Source organism: Nymphalis io, chromosome 28 (assembly GCF_905147045.1).
Source record: "Nymphalis io chromosome 28, ilAglIoxx1.1, whole genome shotgun sequence".
Classification (NCBI taxonomy): Eukaryota; Metazoa; Arthropoda; class Insecta; order Lepidoptera; family Nymphalidae; genus Nymphalis; species Nymphalis io.
The window spans coordinates 2,718,209-2,741,282 of NC_065915.1; the positions used below are offsets into that span (position 1 = coordinate 2,718,209).

Below are 23,074 nucleotides of genomic sequence, written 5' to 3' on the forward strand. Positions count from 1 at the left end.
TATAAGTTAGAAGACTTTGCACGTAAATAATTTTTCTACCATATTTTAATTATACTTAAAATTTTTCGTAGTCTGTGGTTAAGTTTTACTTACAAAGGTTATGAATAAATCGATACTTTTTATAATAATCACAATAACATTATTCTTATAATGCTTTGAAGTGAACAGTAAGTCGTGGTATTTATTGATATTTATATAATGAACATAATTTTCGTAAAATGAAATGCATTTAGAAACAAGAATCAGTTGTCTATGGGTTGACAGCCTATCTCCGACGTCATAATCATAGTTTTATTTTTGCTTATTTTAAAATAGTTATTTAAATATAAATGAATATAGCTAAATAATTATTTTATAATTATAAATAATTTTTGACACAAAACTTACTATATTTTAAATAGTTTTGCTTTAAATAAGATATAAAAATGACGGATTTGTTCCCGCGTGTTTCCTTCCCGCGCACGTCGCACTAGGTGGAAGTTGGTCATGGTCGTCCGCCAAACGGAAAGCCGCCATGATGGCTTTCTGTAAAGTACGCTCAATATGTAAAGTTTCGTTATTGTTTTTCATTAATTGTGACTGAGTGCGTGCAAAAATTAACCATGGGAACGAACTAGAGTGTGCAAAGTGCAGTTTACGGTCCTTTGGGACCTCCTGGAGGAGCTATAAAGTGATTTATAAGTGCATTTTTGTGTCGACGCTAGCGTGTTTTGTTCTGTCAACAAAATGTCGAAGCTCTCGTTTAGGGCGAGGGCCCTGGATGCGTCGAAACCAATGCCCATATATCTCGCCGAGGAGCTTCCGGATTTACCGGACTACTCGGCGATTAATCGTGCTGTACCTCAAATGCCCTCTGGTATGGAAAAAGAGGAGGAAAGTGTGAGTATTTTGCGCATTTAGGTGTTAAGTCATCAAAACTACTGTGTGTCGGCCATCATGTTTCAGTTTCGTATTCCTACCGCTAGGGGCGGTATATTTATTCGTAATAGAGGATTTTTAGCGAATTTATTACTCCGAGTTTATTGCGTACGTAGAAATTTGATTATTGTGGCTTTTACAGGGCAAATAAAGAGAAAATATTACTTATATATGCACTATTTACATTAGTATATAGTTGTCAAAATTTGGCGCGATAACACCGCATGGTGTTTTCGTAGGTCCCTTCTGATCCCGTAGCTCATTCAATTGCGTTTTTCTCAGCGAATTTGCGCCATACGATTCTGATATTTTGGAATTTGTAGTTTAAATATTTTTAGATTATAAGAAAAACAAAAAAAAACGGTGCCGGTAAATGGATCATATGTTATTTGTTTACAAACAAACTCGTACGCCGGTACGCTGTGTTTGACAAATCGCACTTCGACTTTTTAATTAAATTAATGATAATATTTACTTTTAAAATCGATTATTCTTCTTTGATATTGGGATATCTTATTTTAGTAATTTTTATTTAATTATCTGTATGAATAATTAAATATAAAATTAATATAGTCTGAATATATGACCATTTGCTTACAGATAATAATATTTTTATGAATAACTAATTTTTATGCACACATTTATTTCAATACAATTCTAACTTATATACAAAAAAAATCATACTAAATGACATATACATTTTACATATTATTTTAAGTTATTTTTCATCAAAAATATTATAAAAACAAACACTATTAATAAAATCTCTTAACTGCCATCTATTTATTATGAGTTGCTATTACAGGAAATATAACATACTTTTAATTACACTATTACATTATATAATATTAATAATACTAATATAAATGACTTGTAGTACTATAGCATAATTATAACAAATTACTCATAGCTTAAACATGAAACTCTGTGAATATTTTTCAAATGAAAACAATACATTTGCTCTTTCAAAAATATATTAATTAGTTTAAGGTACTTATATTTATGAAATATAAATCTCTTCAAGGGAATAAGCATGCCGTTTATATGTACTTAGTTCTATTTTTAATGCTTGTTATTATGGTTTAAAAAATTATTAATATTGACTTAAAGTATACTTCACAATTTCGTTTCTTTTGTGAATAGACCTTTAGAATAGAATTTCTCCAATGCTCTGATCTATTCTAATATTATCTAGTTCTTTTCTACGGCTACCTTGTTCTCTTCAGTCTAATTTATGATGTCAGTACAGTACAGTAACAGTCTGTGAATGTCCCATTGCTGGGCTAAGGCCTCCTCTCCCTTTTTGAGAAGATTTGGAGCTTAGTATATAGCACCATGCGGCTCCAATGCAGGCTGGTGGTGTACTCATGCAGGTTTTCTCACTATATTTTTCTTCACCGTCAAGCATGATATGAATTATAATAACAAATTTAGCACATGAAAATTCAGTGGTGCTTGCCCGGTTTTGATTCACACGTTCTTACCACTGGGCCATCTCAGATTTTTATGACATATAAAGTCGATTTTAGTGTATAAGTTATTTTGCATTTTTACATTTCATTGACTGACTTTGCTGATTCATTAATAAATAAGGTACATTACTCATTACAAGGTTATATAGATGATAATGAATGTGGATTTAGTATTTATTGATTTTCAGGATATATAAATTTTACTGTATTTTATAACAATATCTGTTATTTAATTGTCGAGTTTCTTGCCGGTTCTTCTCGGTAGAGTTCACATTCTGAAAGCTTAAAATTTTATATAATCTTGTAAAATGATACAAAAGGAAGGGCATTGAATATCGTATATTTTGATTTAACATTGACTGCCTGCGAGGATGATCTGATGATGAGTGTTGTAAGTGCCTACCGGAATGAAGTATATTTTGAATGCGATTGTGGACGATTCCTTGGTACATGAAGCTCCCAATGTAATATACTAATAATAATAATCTAATATACTAGCTTACTGGTCACTTTTATTTTATGATTTCTTACCCAATCAATTTATCACCAGAATTTTTTCATGTGCTTTATTAATATCTATCATATAAGCGGTTTTAAGTGGTTTTAACTGGACTTTATGGATGTACATGTTACATCATTTAAATATTGAAATGGCTAAATAATAATATTAGTAGTTTTTGTATAGTTGTTTTTATAACTAGTGAATATATTCAAGGAATTCATTTCTGTTGCTTATGTATGTATTATGTAGCTGTCAGTGTAGGACAAAAGTAATTCTGATTTATATTGATTGAAATAGATGAACAACAACTTACAAAGTTTGCAATTCTACTCAGTCATATAATTATTTATAATATTCAATGCAATGAGTTATATGGTTTATAAAGAGTAAGTACATTTAAATAAAAAGTATTGTTCCACTGATGAGCAAAGACCCCAACCCTCGATAAGGTGTATGCAATATTTCATCACACACAATACACTTGCCTGGATTCTAACACACATATTTAGGTTAAGATCTTCTGCTCATTTGAAGTAAAACTAACTGCTAGTGGAAGTTTTTATTTTATGTCATCATTTTTTTATTTTGTCTTGTAGTCTCCACTAAGGTGTTGTCTGTACATTTGTTGTAAATTTCTATCAGCTTAAAGTTTGTGTGTGTGTGTGTATGTGTGTGTGTGTATGTGTGTGTGTTTGATGCTCTGCATGTTTTTAATTTCAATAGCATAAACAATTTTTTTTATAATTAAAATAAAAACAAACATTTCTTTTGTTTTTTCTTCATCTTTCACCTTCCTCATGGATACCAATGCTGGTCTGGATTGGACATAATTTTAGATGGTTTAGTTAAACGAAAATAAGTGATACATAGAACAGGTAAATAGATGATTGTTATTGAAATCAATGAAACACCGACAACGAACTAAATACACACTTGAATAGAATTGAATATGATTTAATATGAGTTATATTTCGTTATTAAAATTTTATTATCATTTCGTAGAATTTTTCTTTGATATTCAACATACAGTATTCTGGACATTTAATATTTTGCATATTTCGGGTCGTATATGATTGTCGACGTTTCAACGAATTACAAATTGTGACGGAAATTCGCTTTATGTAGGTTTGTTCATGGAAATAAATTTTACGATTTATATTTTATTTTATGAATATTATTATTGAGGTTGGCGTGGTTGGTAGATACTTGCTTTTTCACGCCGAAGGTTGTGGGTTCGATTCCCACCCAGGACAGACATTTGTGTGCATGAACATGACTGTTTGTCCTGAGTCTGGGTGTAGTTTTCTATATAATTATGTATTTACAAAAGAAAGGTAGTATATGTAGTATATCAGTTGTCTGGTTCCCATAGCACAAGCTTTGTACAAGCTTAATTTGGGATCAGATGGCCGTGTGTGAAAAATGTCCCAGGATATTATTATTATTATTATAAATGTGAAAGTGAGTTTGTTTATTTGTTTGTTTGTTACGATTTAACGTCTTAACTACTCAACTGATCATCGTGAAATTTTGCGATCACATGCGGGCGGTATCTATTAGCTTGTATTTTTTAGAGTATTAATTGATTTTTCTAATGATCGCTATGAGCCTTCAAGTAAAACAATTCTGAAGTAATTTTTTTTTTCTGTCACATATACCAAGTCGTATGCCCTTTTATTTTTATTTAAGGCTTTATAATACCTAACTTATTATATTGATTGTTGTTATATGTAATTAAAATGCTTATACTAATATTATATAAGCGAAAGTGGCTCTGTCTTTCTGTTACGCTTTCTCCGCTAGAGCAATGAACGGATTTCGATGAAATTTGGCCTGTGTCCTTCCTTGGGGTTCAAGCTTCCTTCATACAAAATTTTATCAAAATCGGTTTAGTTACTTAAACTTGAAAGCATAACAGACAGAGAGTTATTTTCGCATTTATAATATTAGCGTAAATATAATAATAATATATAAAAATAACTGTGTTGCTATTTAAAAGGTAAACCGTTGAATCGATTTCGATGATATGATACGTATACAGTTTAAAAACGTAAAAGGAAATATAACTACTATTAAAGAAAATATCTCATAGGTAAAAATACCTAATTACTCATTATAAATTGCTAATTTAACACTAACGAACTAAATACCGGTCGTAATTAAGGGCTTGTCATTAATAAGCGAAATACATAACTTTGTAAAAAATATACTCGCACAAAACAGTTGTGTTTAACATTTACTATTAAATATAGGTAAAATATACCATACATTTTACTAATACATTTTATTTAAATAATTAAGATCTTTTAATTTTGTAAATTTCTTTCATTTTTATAGTAAACTATCACTAATAAGTTCAGTGGTAGAAAATGAAATATATCGTAATTTATTTCAATATCATGTGCAAGATCTCAATGGCTCAGCAGTATGTAGGATGGCAAGGCATGTGATAGTCGCACGTTCTATTTTGGCCGTTTGGTTGGCATGACTGAACCATCGCAACATTAATATTAGAATATTCTTTCTAAATTAATAAAAATCGAGCGTGAATTTTTCAGGGAAGTACCTCGGATGTATGACGTGAACTGTAATCGTGACGTATGTGGTAGGTGGTGTTTTCGAGATACAATACCATATACCAGTTAGAATTATCGCAGAAATACTTTGTTTTTAAATTATTTAAAAAGTTTATCTATTTTTCCAAAATTTTAGGTTTCATTTTGGACGTATTTATTTGAAAAAAAAAACATTGCGAAGAAATTAAACGGACAAAGTAGTTTGTGCTTCTTGTGGCTTCGTCCGTGTTGTATTATTTCTGCTCTGTCGCATGCAGGTGGTATTATAGGATTATCGAAAATGTACACCATCCTTATAATGTACGTAAACGTATATATACATTTCACATCTTTTGTAGGAGACAAAACTATTCTTAATGATCGCAATATTTTCTGGGTGTAAATATAAATATTCGGTAATATAATATCAACGTAATTTAATGTTTTTTTTTAAATCTAATTTATATATATGGCCATGCCATATCCATAGTTTTAATTATTTTTTAATCTTATTAATACGTTAGTTTATTCTGCGGTATTACTCGTGTTTCACTCTTGACCACACACACTCAGCTTCAGTATCATCGTGCACACACGTCAAATACTTGGAAGCTCGTGTACAGGCACCGACAAAAATGTGTGTGTGCGTGAGATTATTGTTTTAACAATTGAAATCAGAAGTCACGTAAAGTCTTATTGGATTTGCCGTTCCATAGTGCGCATTTGTCTAGTCTCCCTTGATATTAGTTGCCAAGGCAGAAATGAAATGTATATAAAAAATTATTTACCTTTCTTTGTAATAGATTTTGTTGCTTAACAGCAAAATGTAATTAGTTGGAAGATCTAACTTGTCGAGTAATCGTTGTATTAACTTATTAGAACTGGCGGGCGAGAATGAATGAAAATCGAAGCGAAAAAGAAAACAAATGGGTATTACACACAATGTAGTCTATAGGTAATTAAAAAACAAACACGTTACAATGTTTTGCTAATGCGGTTTAAAATAAACTTGCATTGTTTTTTTTTTTTTATTAAATTAATTGTTCAAGGAGATATCCCGTAAAGTTTAAAAAAGTAATAAAAATCCATTCATCCATCATACATTTTCCCGTTCACGTGGATATGTAAATATTCGAAATTATTGTTGATATTTAAATATCTTAATCGGTTAACACGTCTGGCAATATCGAAGACGCAGGTTTTATCTACACCCATAAAAATATAATCGTCCTGGAACACGTTTGTTATTTTAGTCTTAGAAGAAATGAATAATATTTCGAATATCAATAATTTAGTAAAAAAAAGTATTGCCGGCAATTAGAAAGACGAAAAAGGATTCATTGAATAAAATAATATGTGACGCAGTGTAAAGACTATCAGTACGTCACGCAAAAACAGATTATAAAACTAGAAAATATTTTCAACGTTTAAGACTGTCCTACACGATAAAAGTTTTAATGACAAAAATAAAAACCTAACAAATTCGTTACGTTTTTAAATAAAAAACTTAACAATGTTCAATTCCAATGCAATTGTAATGAGACCACCTTGGAGCTATACTGAACTCAACGCGAAACGAATCAACAAAATCGTTTCAAAAACAAAAAATATGTATATACGCAAACATATGTACATGAGATATTTATGTATACGGACGAATTGAGCTCATCCCTTTTTTGAAGTCGGCTAAATAGGTTTTGTTATTATATTGCGGCTTTCATAAACATCCTTCAGACACAAAATTATTATTTTTTTCTCTGCCTATAATTTACTCGAACATCTCGTTTTATTGAAGTTTAATTAGCCGTATAATTTAAATTATTGTCTATTACGAAATACGTTCTATGTGTCGTAATTAAAGCTTATATTACGTCGAGTTTTATTAAGGCTTCGCTTTTCACGCACAACTTAATTAATTGGCGATCAATTATAATGCTTATTAGAATAGTAATAAGGTTCATAAAGTAATCGATGTTATTTAATATCGTTATTGAATCTTTTGTATTGACTTACTTTTTAAAAGCCTATATTGACCTGATTGGATTTAAAACCATATTTATATTATATATATTGTTAAGGTATAAAATGTGTATAAAAAAATTGTCATCTGTCAATCGTTTTTTTAGTTTATTTAGTTCTATGAATAAAAAAAAATCTGAAATGGAACGTTAGTTACAATCGTTCAGATTAGATTTTAGAGCAGTTGATTGAAGTAATTATGTATCGAGGACTAGGCAGAAACTTGTTAAAAAAAACCACGCTTTAAAATTATAAATACACCTTTTGAATTTTTATTTTATGTCTACTTAGGATATAAGTGAGAATTATACCGGTAAGAACCGACTACTACCATATATATATATATATATATATATATATATATATATATATATATTTAATGAATATATGAATTAATTTTTTTATTAATAAATAAATAAATTAGTGAAATTTTAATTCAATATTCCGCTTGAAAATACACGGCTAAAAATTCCAAGCTTTTTTAAAAAAAAACACAATCACTTAAAAATATCTTTGCTTTTTTCAGTCCACACCTTATGAAGCTGGAGATTGTTATTTGGAAGCTCTAATCTCAGAAACTATCGTAAAATAGTCCATTTATACAGAAATTCTATTGACTTTATAAATACGCTATCCTTTTTTAACGCCGGACAACGCTTTATCCGTCTTCCATCACGATAGAGCACTGTACGCTTTCGTTTCCTTTTACCGCGCACTTTCGCACCAGCAAACTATACGCTTCAGTGCCCCCTGTTAATCGTTCGCCATGGCCGGCGAACTGCAACCTTAAGTACTTTATTTTGTATTTTTAAAATAGGCAGACTTGAAAATTGACAAATGGGAGTGGACGTTGCCACTAAGAAAGATTAATAATCCCTTACATCGTCAATGCGCCACCAACCATGGAAAGTAGTATGCTGTTCTTTACCTTCTGCCTGTAATTTACACTGGCTCACCGCTAACCTACGAGTAACAGAACCATAAAGATCGTCAAAGAATAGAAACGGCATGTATGAATAATTTGAAGCGCATGAAACAGCAGGGCACACCTTGTACATATAATATAACTGTTTGTATATAATATTGTTTTCAATTGTATCTATTGGCGTTTGCTGCAACCAGCGTCTGTACTCCCAACGTCATCGATAAACAAGATGAGTGACGTATCACTTTGTGCGTGTAACTTCCTTGCGTTATTATTAGTGATTTTTGTTCTTGTTGTTTAAAAATTATTGAAATAGTTTATTTCACACAAACTTACATATTATCGTGTTAATGTAAACTTTATTTATGTAATAACATAAATTTCCACGTCAAACTTCATTGAACAATCTACAAATATCTACGTTTTCTATCAACTGGACCATCGCAGCTCTAAAACCGTCTATTTATACAGCTCTTTAAAGATTGCATACTTTGTAACATTCTTTTTTTTTTTACTTGTTGTACAATAAATTATTTTATTGTACAACAAGTACAAGCTGAGTGAACTTGGCACCCGACTTTGGTTTTTTTTTTCTTTTTTGATTCTTATAGATATTTGTATGTAGTTGATTGTAGTAACATTATTTTTGTTTGAAATAGCTCTAAAAAAATTAAGAGTTAAAAAACTCATCCCCTGGTTTTGTCGGCACTCAAAATGATGAATAGTTGATTCTTGAACCGAATCGTTTGAAGTTGATGGTAGTGGAAAAAAATCGTATGTAGTTGACTCAAAAAAAAAGTCCAAAGTCGGGTGCCAAGTTCACACAGCCTTTCGGACCGGCTTTACATTATAATCCTGTAAAATGTCAATTCGAAATTGCTTGTAAAAAAATTTGATAAAGTATATTTTAATTGATTATCAAAATACAATCGATTTGATTATAAAATAATTGAATCCATTAATTATTTCAAAAACTAGCAACTTGAAACAGTAAACTATGGGGACAGACGATATTAATGTATGTAATGGCGTTAAAGCGAAAGGGTTCGGTACAATATGTGGGGAGCTGAATTATGAAGCGAGTTCACCCCTAAAGCCAGTCAGCGAGGCGTATTATATAGACACGAATATTTAACGAGGTTTTTTTTTAAATTCACCTGTTCGTGTGTGTATGTGTGGGTCAGATCTCATAATTGAATTTTAAACCAGTTCCACACAATCGATCGAAAATTTTCTACACTTGGTGCTACTGCTAATTGACAGTAGAATCTAGTACGTATATAATACAACATAGGTGAGCAAAAAATAAATATTTTTTTTACATCGATTATGTAATTATCATATCATTATAAGTTGGTTGTTATTTTTTTTTTAATAATTCTATTATGTACTATTTATTCTATATAAGGTCTTAACGTTCGCGTTTAAGATTATTTCTCTCTTGTCGTAAGGTGATACGTATTAATTGACTTGGTTTAGTTTTGGAAAAAGAATGCAGGATTTATAATAATTTGATCTAAAAGAAAGTTATATGTTGTAATAATTGATATTAGGGGTTGAAAATTAATAATAATTATGTGTATCAAATGTTTTATTATTTCATTATAAAATTTGCATTTCAATAGAATAGCGTTCGAGCGAGCAGAATTAAAGGGTTACGTGTGCCTCGCGGGATATGTTTCCCTAGCAAAGTTTTCGCATCGCGGATGCTCCGCGTCGTTTGGTTGAGCAGGTGTCTGTCGATCCCTTAATTGGATACGGAATACTATAATTTTAAATATTTTTATATTATGATCGAATAAAAAAAACATTGTCACATTAGAATGGTTTACGAGAATGTATATTATTTGCACTGCCTGTGGACAGTTCCGTCCTTTGCAATCATAATATTTTAACTTTATATAAATGAATGAATGGATATGTAAAACATCTACATTAGAGCGGAAACGGCTTAGCGGACAGAACTTAAAGATTATGGTTCCGATCCTAGCAAGCTTTATTTTATAGAGGGATTTTTTGTCTTTTGTTTTTTTTTTTTTTTGATTTTTTGTTGTTACTGTGACTGTTATAAATCGCTTAATTAAATCGCTAAATTTGTACAAAACTTGCGCTGTTTCTGATGTAGTGGAATAAATAGCGACGGCATATTTATTCACGTGGCTGTACTAGCAACGTAAACTAAAAAACCTTTTTAAAGGGAGACGGAGACACTTGATTATAACGTTAGTTCAAAATTAAACTATTTTAGTTAATTCAATTAGTTAAACTAGTAATGTATTACTATACACATGAAAGATATTAATGAAATTAAAAAAAAATAAATAAAACGATATTAATAATATCCTGGGACATTTTTCACACACGGCCATCTGATCCCAAATAAAGCTTGTGCAGATCTTGTACTATGGAAACCAGACAACTGATATACTACATATACTATATTTCTTTTGTAAATACATACTTATAAAGATAATTACACCCAGACTCAGGAAAAACAGACATGTTCATGCACACAAATATCTGTCCTGGGTGGGAATCGAACCCACAACCTTCGGCGTGAAAGGCAGGCATCCACCAACCACGCCAACCGGCTCGTCATATTACATTAAAGAAAGATAGAATCGTCTATTAAACAATTGAGATAAAAAAGATATATTATAAAATCTAGTTACATTAGCTACAGCGTATCAACTTTCACAGTCGTACTTATAAACGTTGCTTAGCGACTGTCTAGATAAACATAGATTTATTTCTTTCAGACAATATTGATTTGACATTCGAAAGAAGAAGACAACAATGTTTAACTAATCACTCTCTAAATAACCTTTGAGTAAAACCGTCAAGTATAGTATATATACTTATAATAATAATCACCACACCCCTCGATTTTGTAATTTATTACAGACATATATTTGTTATCAGTTGAAATCTTATCGATATATCACTCAATAAATAAACGTAATCGTGTTATATACCTAAAAGGATACCTACAAAGATACGGTTTTAAAAAGCGATTCAATATTTTTTTAAATTTAATTATAAAGATTTAGAATAATCTAGCGATGAACCGGTGGTAGATTTACATATAATTCAAAACATACATATAACATGACGATTCAAAAGTGCGCTTATGTGGCCTTTTTGAATACAGAATATTTTGTTTTTGTAATAATAATGTAATAATAATAATAGGTAGGCGGACGAGCGTATGTGCCACCCGATAGTAAGTGGTCACCAATGCCCATAGACATTGGCATTGTAAGAAATGTTAACCATCGCTTACATCGCCAATGCGCCACCAACATTGGGAACTAAGATGTTATGTTCCTTGCGCCTATGACTACACTGGCGGACAAATAGTTAGGCGGACGGGCAAATTCTCACCTCCCGTAGACATTAGCACTGTATAAATATTAACAAGTCCTTGGTTGGTGTTAGGTCTCTTCCGCCTTCCGCAACATAAGCATACTAAGTATTGCACAACTAAAAGCCATTAAAAGTGTGTTTCGACAACACTAACATTATGAAACCGGTAACAAAAAAGGAGGTTTAAGAACATTTCTTTATTAAAAAAAAAAAATAAGAAAATCAAGCTTCAGCTTTAACACTATAATCTTATTTATCATCATAACATAAAGTGTGTGCTATTTTATACTAAGAATTGAAGTGCCGTTTGACCCAAATGGGTTTGTAGACCGGTGACCGACAATAACGAAGGCTTGCCTTTTTCGGTCAAGCCTTGCTTTGTAGAGCAAGTTTAGATATCGATCTAGATAACTTGTCAATTACATTATTAATTATACAATTAAATACGAGCTGTTGTTGAAAAATAAATAACATTTCGACATTTATGTTTGTAATTATAATAATGTTTAAAATACAAATTGTTGTAAATATTTTTTAATAGTTGTCATCGTACCTACGTAGGAAAGTTTTGAACGTATTTATTTTTAAATGCTCACTTTGAACATTTAAGTTCGAATGAGGGCATTTAAATACGAAGGTTTTGTTTCATTTATTTTTTGTAAGAGAGATGAACAAATAGCCCACTTACATAGGGTTACAAGCGGTTCTTCGTCTATAATAACTGGCACCGTTAAAAAAGTCTGTAATTACACTGGCTCATTGACAATTTAAATCGAAACAGAGCGATACAAAATATCGCTGTTAAGCAGTAAAACAATACTCAATCGTTTGCATTACACACTGTGTATTTAGTTGGTGAGCAATGAGTTAATTGTGTGTGATTCCTAACCAGACGGGTCTTCACAAAGCCCTACCAACCGGACATAACATTAAAATTTAAATGATGGTTTCAGAACGTTCCAAATTTAACAAAAAAAACATATGTTCCAATTTGAATTAGATTTGTATTGTATAAGCTTAATTGTTAATAACCATTGATGTGTCTAATTTCACTGAAATTCTCCCACACGTGTATTCCACCTATCCGCGTTGGAGCAGCGTGGTGGAATAAGCTCCATACCTTCTCCTCATAAAGGGAGAGGAGGCCTCAGCCCAGCAGTGGGACATTCACAGGCTGTTACTGTGCTACTCACTAAATATTCCGCAAAGAGAAGAAGTTTTGTCGATGTAATAATGTGAATGAATTGCGTTGACTCATCACACATACATAATTCATGTCATATATAAAAGACGCGAGGGACATAACAATTAAACTTCCCCGGTTGAAAGCACGTTGTTAATGTAGGCAATGGTGAATATCGATGGCAGATGTGATCGTTCACCATCCTATCGATTTGTCACCTGCCTTTTAACGTATAAAAAAAAAAAAAAATACTTAGCTTCACTTTGTAAATGTTTATTCGAAATTCCTATAAATTTTTTAGCGAGTGTTTTGTTCATTAATTTCTCTCTTTCTGTCATCATTGATTTGACATTCGAAAGAAGTAGATAGCATTGTTTAACTCATTACTCCCTAAACAACATTCATAGGTAGTTTTTATGAACTAGGTACCAATTTTACTATTTAATAACGGTTACGATACGTACTTGATTCAAATCCAATTCAATTTTGAATATTTTATACCTATTCGTATCGCAACCAAACCGATAGCATCGCTATCATATACGGTAATGTAAAAAACATAATGTCATAAACAAAAAAAAAAATGTCTTTTCCAATAGACTTAGGTTAACGGATGAATAAGTTTCCGATACGTTTCTTTTTGTTTTCACTAATTTGGTATTCGAAACATGAATATAAATCATTAGAGTTATTATTTATTTTCGATATAATATATATTTGAAAACGGTGGAAGCTTTACTTTACTATATAATCCTGTAAAATGACGATTCAAAGGCGCTTATGTATATCTATTTGAATAAGTATATTTTGTATTTGGTAGCTGTGTTATGAAATATCAGGAGAATTGATATCGCTTACAAGCTGTTCCACGTGCAATGGCTCTTAAAACAAATTGTTACATCTTTATACCTATAAACTTCAACGCTAACACGCTTCGAATGATTCTATAACGCTCCGTTTATTCAATTGCGTCAAGGTGACAATGGATAAATATATTTTTTTTGTTGTGTAAAATTGTACTATATTTATTGTATAGTTACATTATATAGAGGTACGTACAAAGGTATAATTAAAAGTGATTTTTAAATTACGTATATATAAAGCGTTCGTAGGTATCAGTAATAAGTTACAGCAGCGTTGATTTCGTAAGCGCCTGGACCGACAAATTTATCTCAGACTACAGGCGACTTGCACACATTAAGCTACGCTACGCGTAATAATTAAATAAATAAAATAATTTGTAAGTTACATAACAATCGGATCAAGTAGTCTTTGCTTGAAATGGGAAAACAAACAAATAAAAATTACCTCTTTATAAAGAGTACTAGCTTTTTTACTAATATAGCTATTTACATATTACAAAATTAAAATGTTCGCGGGAAATCGATTAAAAATACATACGTAATTATTATAGTGTCAATGTATCATTTGTCGTTATTTCATCAAAATAGATTAAGCATATCAAGTTATAAAATTTTAATTAAATAGTTATTCCATGTAACATCGCGGAGTGAAACTAGTATAAAATAATGTTAAAGTAGCGAAACTAACGATATATATATAAAAAACCCGTGTTTATTTAAAAATAATAATAAAAAACAGCTTCAAACTCATTACCGAACCCTTTCTCGAACTATCTAGCATTTTTTATTCGCTTATAAATATAAATATTTTAACAGTCTACGAAGTTGTAAGCAAATCTTCAATACGTACGAACAATTATCGACTTTAATACCAAATGTATAAGATCTATTATCGTATGAATGACTTATTGCGACCTTGTCGTTATCACGAATTTGTTTACAAAGCGTACCACGGAATTTCGTAAATCGTTCCATTACTAAACGGGCATAGTTCTTAAATAAACAGAGAACTTGTAAAATTAATGAATACATTAGAGTTTTGACTTTTTTTGCTATTTTACCTTATATTTTGTTTTGTACGACGTCGCGTCTTGGAATATCGCAACTCTAATTAGGTTTCTGAACGTGACGGCTGTCTGTTTTCAAAGCCTATCCGTCTGTATTCAAGTAGACTTTTATAGGTACTCGAGAATCGTTACTATACAAATGTATCATATTCAAGAAAATTCTGGAAAAAGCCGGTAAGAAACCGGATAGTTCGGTATTCTTTTCATTGCATCGATATATCGTTGCCATATAATATACTATGATTATATCAATATATATTATACTTAATCCACGATGTATTTTTGTAATGTATTACACGATAAGAGATTATGTGGAAGATAAAAAAGCGCGGAGTTTATTTTCCCTGATTTGAATGCAGGATAAATAATAATTTCGTTCTATTTTTTTTTTTTTTTTAGAATAGGAAGGCGGACATATGGGCCACCTGATGGTAAGTGGTCACCAAACGCCCTTAGACATTGGCATTGTAAGAAATGTTAACCATCGCTTACATCACCAATGCGCCACCAACCTTGGGAACTAAGATGTTATGTCCCTTGTGCCTGTAATTACACTGGCTCACTCACCCTTCAAACCGGAACACAACAATACCAAGTACTGCTGTTTTGCGGTAGAATATGTGATGAGTGGGTGGTACCTACCCAGACGAGCTTGCACAAAGCTCTACCACCAGTAAAATGTAAATTATTATTAATATAAATATAATTTATGTAAATTATTTGTCGGCAAAAGGTAAACTATTAAGTTTCTGGCCGGTTCTCCTTTGTGGAATCTACTTTCCGAAACGGTGGCAGTTTTACATTTAACTGAATCCTGTAACGTGATGATTCAAAATCACTTGTAAGAGTCTACTTGGGATAGCGGTACTGACCACATATCCTTTAATACCAAAAAAATAATGTTTTGGTTACTGTGTTTAATATTCATCCAAATAACACATTGAGTATTTACCTCGGTTGCTTATTTAACTCTTTTATTCGTTTGAAATGGAATAAGCTGCAATAGCCAAGTTTTTTTTAGTTTCTAACATTGCTTAGCGGCTCTTGAGTTAAACACTGAATTTTATCTTTCTGCCATTATCGCTTTGACATTCGTATGGAGTAGACGCAGCATTGTTTAATTAATCATATAATACCGCTATACAATATTTATAAGTAAAGCTTACGGTCGTAATCATTTATCAAAAACTGACTCTAAAGTTAATTCTTTGCAGAGTTTACTTAAGTGTAAATGAACCCTTACTTGGAAAGAAATAATTAATTAAGTTTTTATGTACAAAAGTTCGTGTATATGCTGTTGAATACGTAATGTGCAAACTTGAAAACATTTTTATTAAAAAGAGAATGGAATTCAATTCAATGTACCATTACGTGTGATAACAGTTTAAAATGCGCACAATAGCCGTATGCCTCCGCAGCTATCACTGAGTCACCAGGTCACGTGCTTCGCAGCGTGGCGCTGTAGATTATCGTACTGAAATTGTATATATTTATGTATTATCTAAAGTGATATTTATAAATGTAATATTCAGTCGGTGTCTTTGAAAAACCGAAATATAAAAGCAATATTTAAAAGTAATTTGTTTTATTCCGATTAATAAAGAATTAGGGATTCGATTACTTAGTCTGGGAAGTTACTTAGTTACTAGTTACGGTAATCATAATATATTCATTCTACCACCACACAGCCATATTTAGTATCGTTGTGTTACGGCTTAGATGAGCGAGCTAGTGAAAATACAGGCATGACTACTTATTACCCAAGGTTAGTCGACGCATTGGCGATGTAAGGCGTGGTTGATATTTCATACAGTGCGAATGCGGTGGTGACAGCTTACCATCAGGTTGCTTTCTGCTGCCACGGTAGCATGCGAAAGCGATCCCGTGGCGCTCCTCGTTAAGACGGAAAGGGTACCGCTGGTTTTTTAGTGGGCGAGTCCCACATCCCCCCCCCCCCCCCACTGTTCCCGGGCGGGGAAACGCGTAATGCGTTTTTCCAGCGTTAAAAAAAAAACAAAAAGGTTGCTTTCTGCTAATTTGCCAGATAATATGGTAGCGAATACGTAGTGTGTCAAGAAAATTTACTTCAACTAGGGATTTTAAAAGGATATATTTATAAAGCAAAAATAGTAGTTAATATATTATTTCACTAACGAAAATAAACTAACGCCAACTTCCGTATCGGGGTATTTTTTAATTTAATTTTTGCGTTTATTTAAGCCTCTATTTTGTCGAGATTGTTTGTATTGATCGATTAATATATAATACGATAAATATGGGTAATAAAGTTTGTACCGGATTTTTTTTAGCGGTCATAATAAAAGCTGGCCTCCAATAGTACTAACTTTTACAATCTCTCGTACCAAAGCTTTATTCGCTTTGACGGATAGTATTTCAATCTATATTACCGTACTAGTTCGAAATTCAATTCTAATTCAAAGGAATAGAGTATGTTTTGGAAAAGCAAATATATTAAAAGGTCACTAATTGCATGATAAATCAACACCACTTGGTTCCGCTGTGACGTTTCGCAATACCCAATAACGAAGCGATATTTATATAACAAAAATAGTCTTTATTACAACATGTTAAAGTACATAATATCAACAACGTATATCGCCTGTGATTGACAGTTATATTTCGGGAACAATGTCTGTATATTTTGTATAAAATGTTAATGGGTTCTCGATGTACATTCCGAATTTAAAACATTTTTAACGGATTTAATTTTGTCTGTCCTGATCTAGTTTTTTGTTAGGAACTCTAAAATTATGTTTCTTTAAATAAATATAAGTTTATAAATTTCATTATCAATGCTTATAAGAAAAGAGCTAAAGTAAATAAAAGTTAAATACAATGTAAATAATAAAATATGATTAATACTTTTTAAGAAACTAAAAAGAAAAAGAAGATTCTGTCTATTCTAAAAATAAGTGACTCCCGTATTCATTCATTATTAGTAGGCAACGTTTTAAAGAAAAAAACGTTTATATATTTTTTAAACTTCGAATATAAAAAGGTCGAATTTGCGACGTATTCATCGTTGGACGAGTTAAAAAAAGATTATTATTTTTTGTTCACGTCTAGGCTGCTGTCGTATTCCGTAGGGCGCAGAGCCATTTTTAAAAGAAATAAATTAGTTCGTATATTTCGTTTTCTATAAAGATTTAACAAATCGTTTTACTGTTACTCGTGTTAAAATATATTTGTGTTATTTATAATGTTAATAAAATTTGATATTATACGAATTTCAGATGATTAACTAAATTCCCTGCAAGTGTCATGTGAAATTATACGACATTATATGAACACGCCTTTGACAAAAATCATGTGACACATTAAAAAAAAAAAAAATTTAAACTTCAGACCCGAGATGATCCAATGGCTAGAATAAATCGTTATCCTTCCGTACCGTAACAGCCTGTGAATGTCCCACTGCTGGGCTAAAGGCCTCCTCTCCTCTTTTTGAGGAGAAGGTTTGGAGCTTATTCCACCACGCTGCTCCAATGCGGGTTGGTAGAATTCACATGTGGCAGAATTTCAGTGAAATTAGACACATGCAGGTTTCCTCACGATGTTTTCCTTCACCGTAAAGCACGAGATGAATTATAATCACAAATTAAGCACATGAAAATTCAGTGGTGCTTGCCCGGGTTTGAACCCACGATCATCGGTTAAGATTCACGCGTTCTTACCACAGGGCCATCTCGGCTTCATCAGAACTTATAACATAAGTAATGATTGGTCGAAAATCTGCGAATGAATGATAAAAATATGGGTGGTACCAATCTAGGTGTGTCTGCACAAAGCAAAATCAGTAAAATACGACTTCGAGAGTCGATTTTTCTTAGGTAACATCTACTTATTTTTCTAATTAAACTGATATTTTTATTTTTTAAAATAAAATCTCCTGCAATTCGTTTTATTTAAAACGGTTCCAGACTTAGGAAAACAAATGCGTCATCAGACCGGGAATTCCAATGTGAACGAAACCGGCTTCTGGATTTTCAGCTAATACCAAAGGGACTTGTAAACGTGGGCGAACGACGGTTCTATTATGTAACAAGTAGATTTGTAATTCGAAGTGAAATTAGGACACTGAAAATTGATATAATACGTAGGTACATAAAGGAATTAATACTAATCAGATATAAATACGTCCATATCACCATAAGTCGGTTGTTAACATTTCACGGGTGAGTAATGAAGTGAGTTCTTACTTGCACTGCTGATCGTAAAACAACATTACTAACGCGTCTACATGTAAAACAACATTAGTTTTAATTACAATTCTTTTATTATCGATTTATCTTTTTATTCTAGAAAAATCTCTGTTCGTTATTAATTTTATTGTTTTGCACTTCACTATATATATATAGGTGATGACGATGTATATATATATATATATATATATATATATATATATATATATACACATACATATATATGTACCGTAAATTATTACATAACCAAACAATATTAAATAATTATAAATATCGAAATACCGTCTTAATTTAATCCAACAAGCGATTGTTTGTAAGTCAAAGCGTTGCTCATTCAATTACCGGATTAATTAGACTAATAGCTGAGGGCAGACTGAATGAATGGTGTTCGCTCGCATTATACATAAACTAATTATTGTTCGTTGTTATAATAATAATTAAATTTTTAACAAGATAAACTTCCTACATGCATACACTCTCCATGCTGGTAACATGAATGTGAGGATTAGGATATTTAACGGAAATCTTCGAAACTTGTTTAATCGCAAAATAAATACTAAATATTATTTAAATGCATAATTTAAACGTTGACGTCCGAATTCTATATTAAAAAAAAAAGAAAACGATTCATTTTTCTCACGTATCTGTGATCTTAATACATTTACCTTTCTATCCGTTTTTCGTAGCCTTCTGATACATATGTAGAATGCTTTCCTCCAGGATCAAAGCAGATTCGATATAAAACTTATCGATTCACACAGCGCACGCCATAAAAGCTCTCAGACGGCACGAGATTTTATTTAAAGATTGAATGCGAACGTATATTATAAAGACAGAGGTGGATGGGACTTTTAATTTATACTAACATAACATTTTTGTGTAAAAGATTTATATGATAATAAGATCTATTAAAATAAGATCTATATATATATATAAACCAATCGAAAATAAACATTACTTTTGAAAAATAATGTGACTGATATTAAACGCAAAGACTAAGTTTTTTTTTTGTATTAACGAGCTATTGAGTATTTCGATTGTAATTAATTTCGATAATATTGAGTAAATTATTTATGTTTTTAAAATGTATATTCATATATTTAATTTAAATGTTACAACGACAAAATAAATCTAAATGTAGGGTTGGCAAACAGATTATCCAAATTCCGTTCTAAAATAGGCGCTATCGTTACAACACTGCGTAGATAAAGTCTGCTAGCTTTAACGTTTTAATCCATAGCACTGACGGATATGTTACGCTTTTCCAAGCGATATTATAATAAAATATCTAAAGAAAACTTAATTTATGTATGTATATTGATTACAATAATCTTTATTAAAAAAAAAAATTAGCAATTTCAACTTACTTTCTGAATCGATTGACGAAAATTTGTTTTAAGAAACTAAATGAGTAATCTATATTTAGATTTTGTTAAGGTATATTTTTTCCACACGTACTTATAAAGATTCCGCGTAGGTAGGACTTAAGGTTGACTGGCTGTCGGAGTGTGCATTAGCGTTAAGCTAACCTTTTGTGCTTTGTTTTTGTGCATTAACAGGTACCCTATTCAGACAGCAGTTTACGATAGCTAAACAATGACGTATGATTCACATGAAAAGAAAAAGTTTGTGTTAAAAGAAATTCGTTTCAAATTTCTTTATTTATTTAAAAGTTTATTAATAAATGTATAATTTTATTATTTACTGGCGATAGAGCTTTGTGCAAGCTCTTCTGGGTAGGGACCACCCACTGATCAGATATTCTACCGCAAAACAGCAGTAGTTGGTATTGTTGTGTTCCGGTTTGAAGGGTGAGTGCGCCAGTGTCTCATGCACACAAATGTCTGTCCTGGGTGCGAATCGAACCCACAACTTTCGGCGTGAAAGGCAAGTATCTGTCAACCACGCCAACCGGCCCGTCATGTCGATTGTCATGAAATAACCAAATAAATAACCTACTGGTGGTAGGGCTTGTGCAAGCTCGTCTGGGTAGGTACCACCCACTCATCAGATATTCTACCGCAAAACAGCAATACTTTATATTGTTGTGTTCCGGTTTGAAGGGTGAGTAAGCCAGTGTAATTACAGGCACAAGGGACATAAAATCTTAGTTCCCAAGGTTGGTGGCGCATTGGTGATGTAAGCGATGGTTAACCTTTCTTACAATGCCAATGTTTATGGGCGTTGGTGACCACTTATCATCAGGTGGCCCATATGCACGTCCGCCTCCATTCTATAAAAAATAAAAATAAAATACGAAAGGTAATTTCTAAGCATTCAATAATTAACCAACCAGTAATTCAATTAATTTGAAAGAAAAACATACAACTCATACATTTACATACGAAAATATATATGTTATAAAGTTTGATAATCTAAGCGAAGATCACGTTAATTTCCCACCAAACGGTACGCTCGGTCCATCTACATTGTTATATACAAGTCGAGGCAATTATCCTCGCCAATTTAACTAGACAATGTAAAAAGAATTGTTGCCTCTAAGTAAATGAGTGTTTGTGATGTGACAACGTAAGATATATATATATTTATACAGTAGTGATGTCATATCTTTTTCCAACTTGTACAAGGGAAGGTCCAACATAAAAATTTAAATTAACAAATAAATAACATTGATGTATGATATCGAGTCGTGATCTTGAATAATCTGTGGTATCGTGATGTCTTGAAAAATTGCGTTTTGAGAGCTGGCAAAGTTGCTATCAGTACTTTAGAAGTATTATACAGAAATAGTATTATTTATATATATCAATATATGATCAAAGTAATAGCAAATAGCAAGGAATATGTTAATTATATAAGGAATGCATCGTTAGTCCTTCTTTTTGTTGCATGTTTGGTGCGATTTGAATGCGGTTGATATCTTGTGGGATGGTAGCCTTATGTTATATGTTGCAACCCTAATCATCTAATCTGCTTTGTGACTTATATTATAGTTTATTTAAATAACTAGTTATCGACGACGGCTTCGCCCTCGTGTTGGGGATAAGGGGTCAGGTATAAAAAAGTAGCCTATGACCTTTCTTGGAGTTCAAGCATGCTTCGTACCAAATTTCATCAAAATCGGTTCAGTGGGTTAGCCGTGAGAACAGACAGAGTTACTTTCGCATTTATAATATATAGTATTATATTAATAACTTTACGGAAAAACTACTTGCGGTTTCAGCATTATTTATTTACGTTATAGCATGCGAACAGCAAAATGTTCAGAACAAATCAAGTACTTAATATTATCACTTGCTAACATTACATGATGCGATTTATTTTAATAAGCGGACAAATGTAGGATTCCTCACGACATTTTCCTCTACCGTCTAGAACGATATGAATAACATTATTAACTCATAAATACTGAGGTAATTACTTGCCCGGGCTTTAACTCGAGATCGGTTATATCGGTAACGTCTAGTATGCCAGTTGATATGTTATATATAAAAACTGTCCAATTGATTAATTACATTGTCACAACTTAGCAACATTTCTAGCTTTGTAACTAATGTTGCATTACGTATATTAAGACGCATGAGAAATTATCTGCGCAATAATTATTTTATATCCCTAACATTATATAAATAATTATCAATTAATAATAATAATATCCTAGGACATTATTTACATCTGATCCCAAACTAAGCGGAGCTTGTACTACGGAAACCAGACAACTGATAAGTATATCAGTACATATACTACTTTTCTTATGTAAATACATACTTATATAGATAATTACACCCAGACTCAGGACAAACAGACATGTTCATGCACACAAATAATCTAACCCACAACCTTCGGCGTGAAAGGCAAGTCAACCAACCACGCCAACCGGCTCGTCAAATAATGTACAATAATTAATTATTATATTTAACAGATATAGGCCAATCGGTAGAATGTAATTTCTAGAGTCTGGGCAAGTTTAAGTAAATGATTTGTGATATTTTTTGTTGCTTGTTTATAAGGTTTCGGTTG

At 31.7% G+C, this 23,074-nt stretch overlaps 1 protein-coding gene across 4 annotated transcripts in view; it reads left to right on the forward strand.

Moving 5' to 3' along the window:
* Window positions 1-385: 385 nt before the first annotated feature.
* Window positions 386-23,074, forward strand: part of LOC126779051 (uncharacterized) — a 95,354-nt gene continuing 72,665 nt past the window's right edge. For 3 of the 4 annotated variants that reach the window (XR_007670268.1, XM_050502826.1, XM_050502827.1), the window contains exon 1: window positions 386-879. Coding sequence is in view for 3 of the 4 variants with exons in the window: in XM_050502826.1 (XP_050358783.1) it covers window positions 727-879 (153 nt within the window). In the remaining variant the exon portion in view is untranslated. The remainder of the gene's footprint in view (window positions 880-23,074) is intronic. The other variant, XM_050502828.1, reaches the window with a different exon arrangement.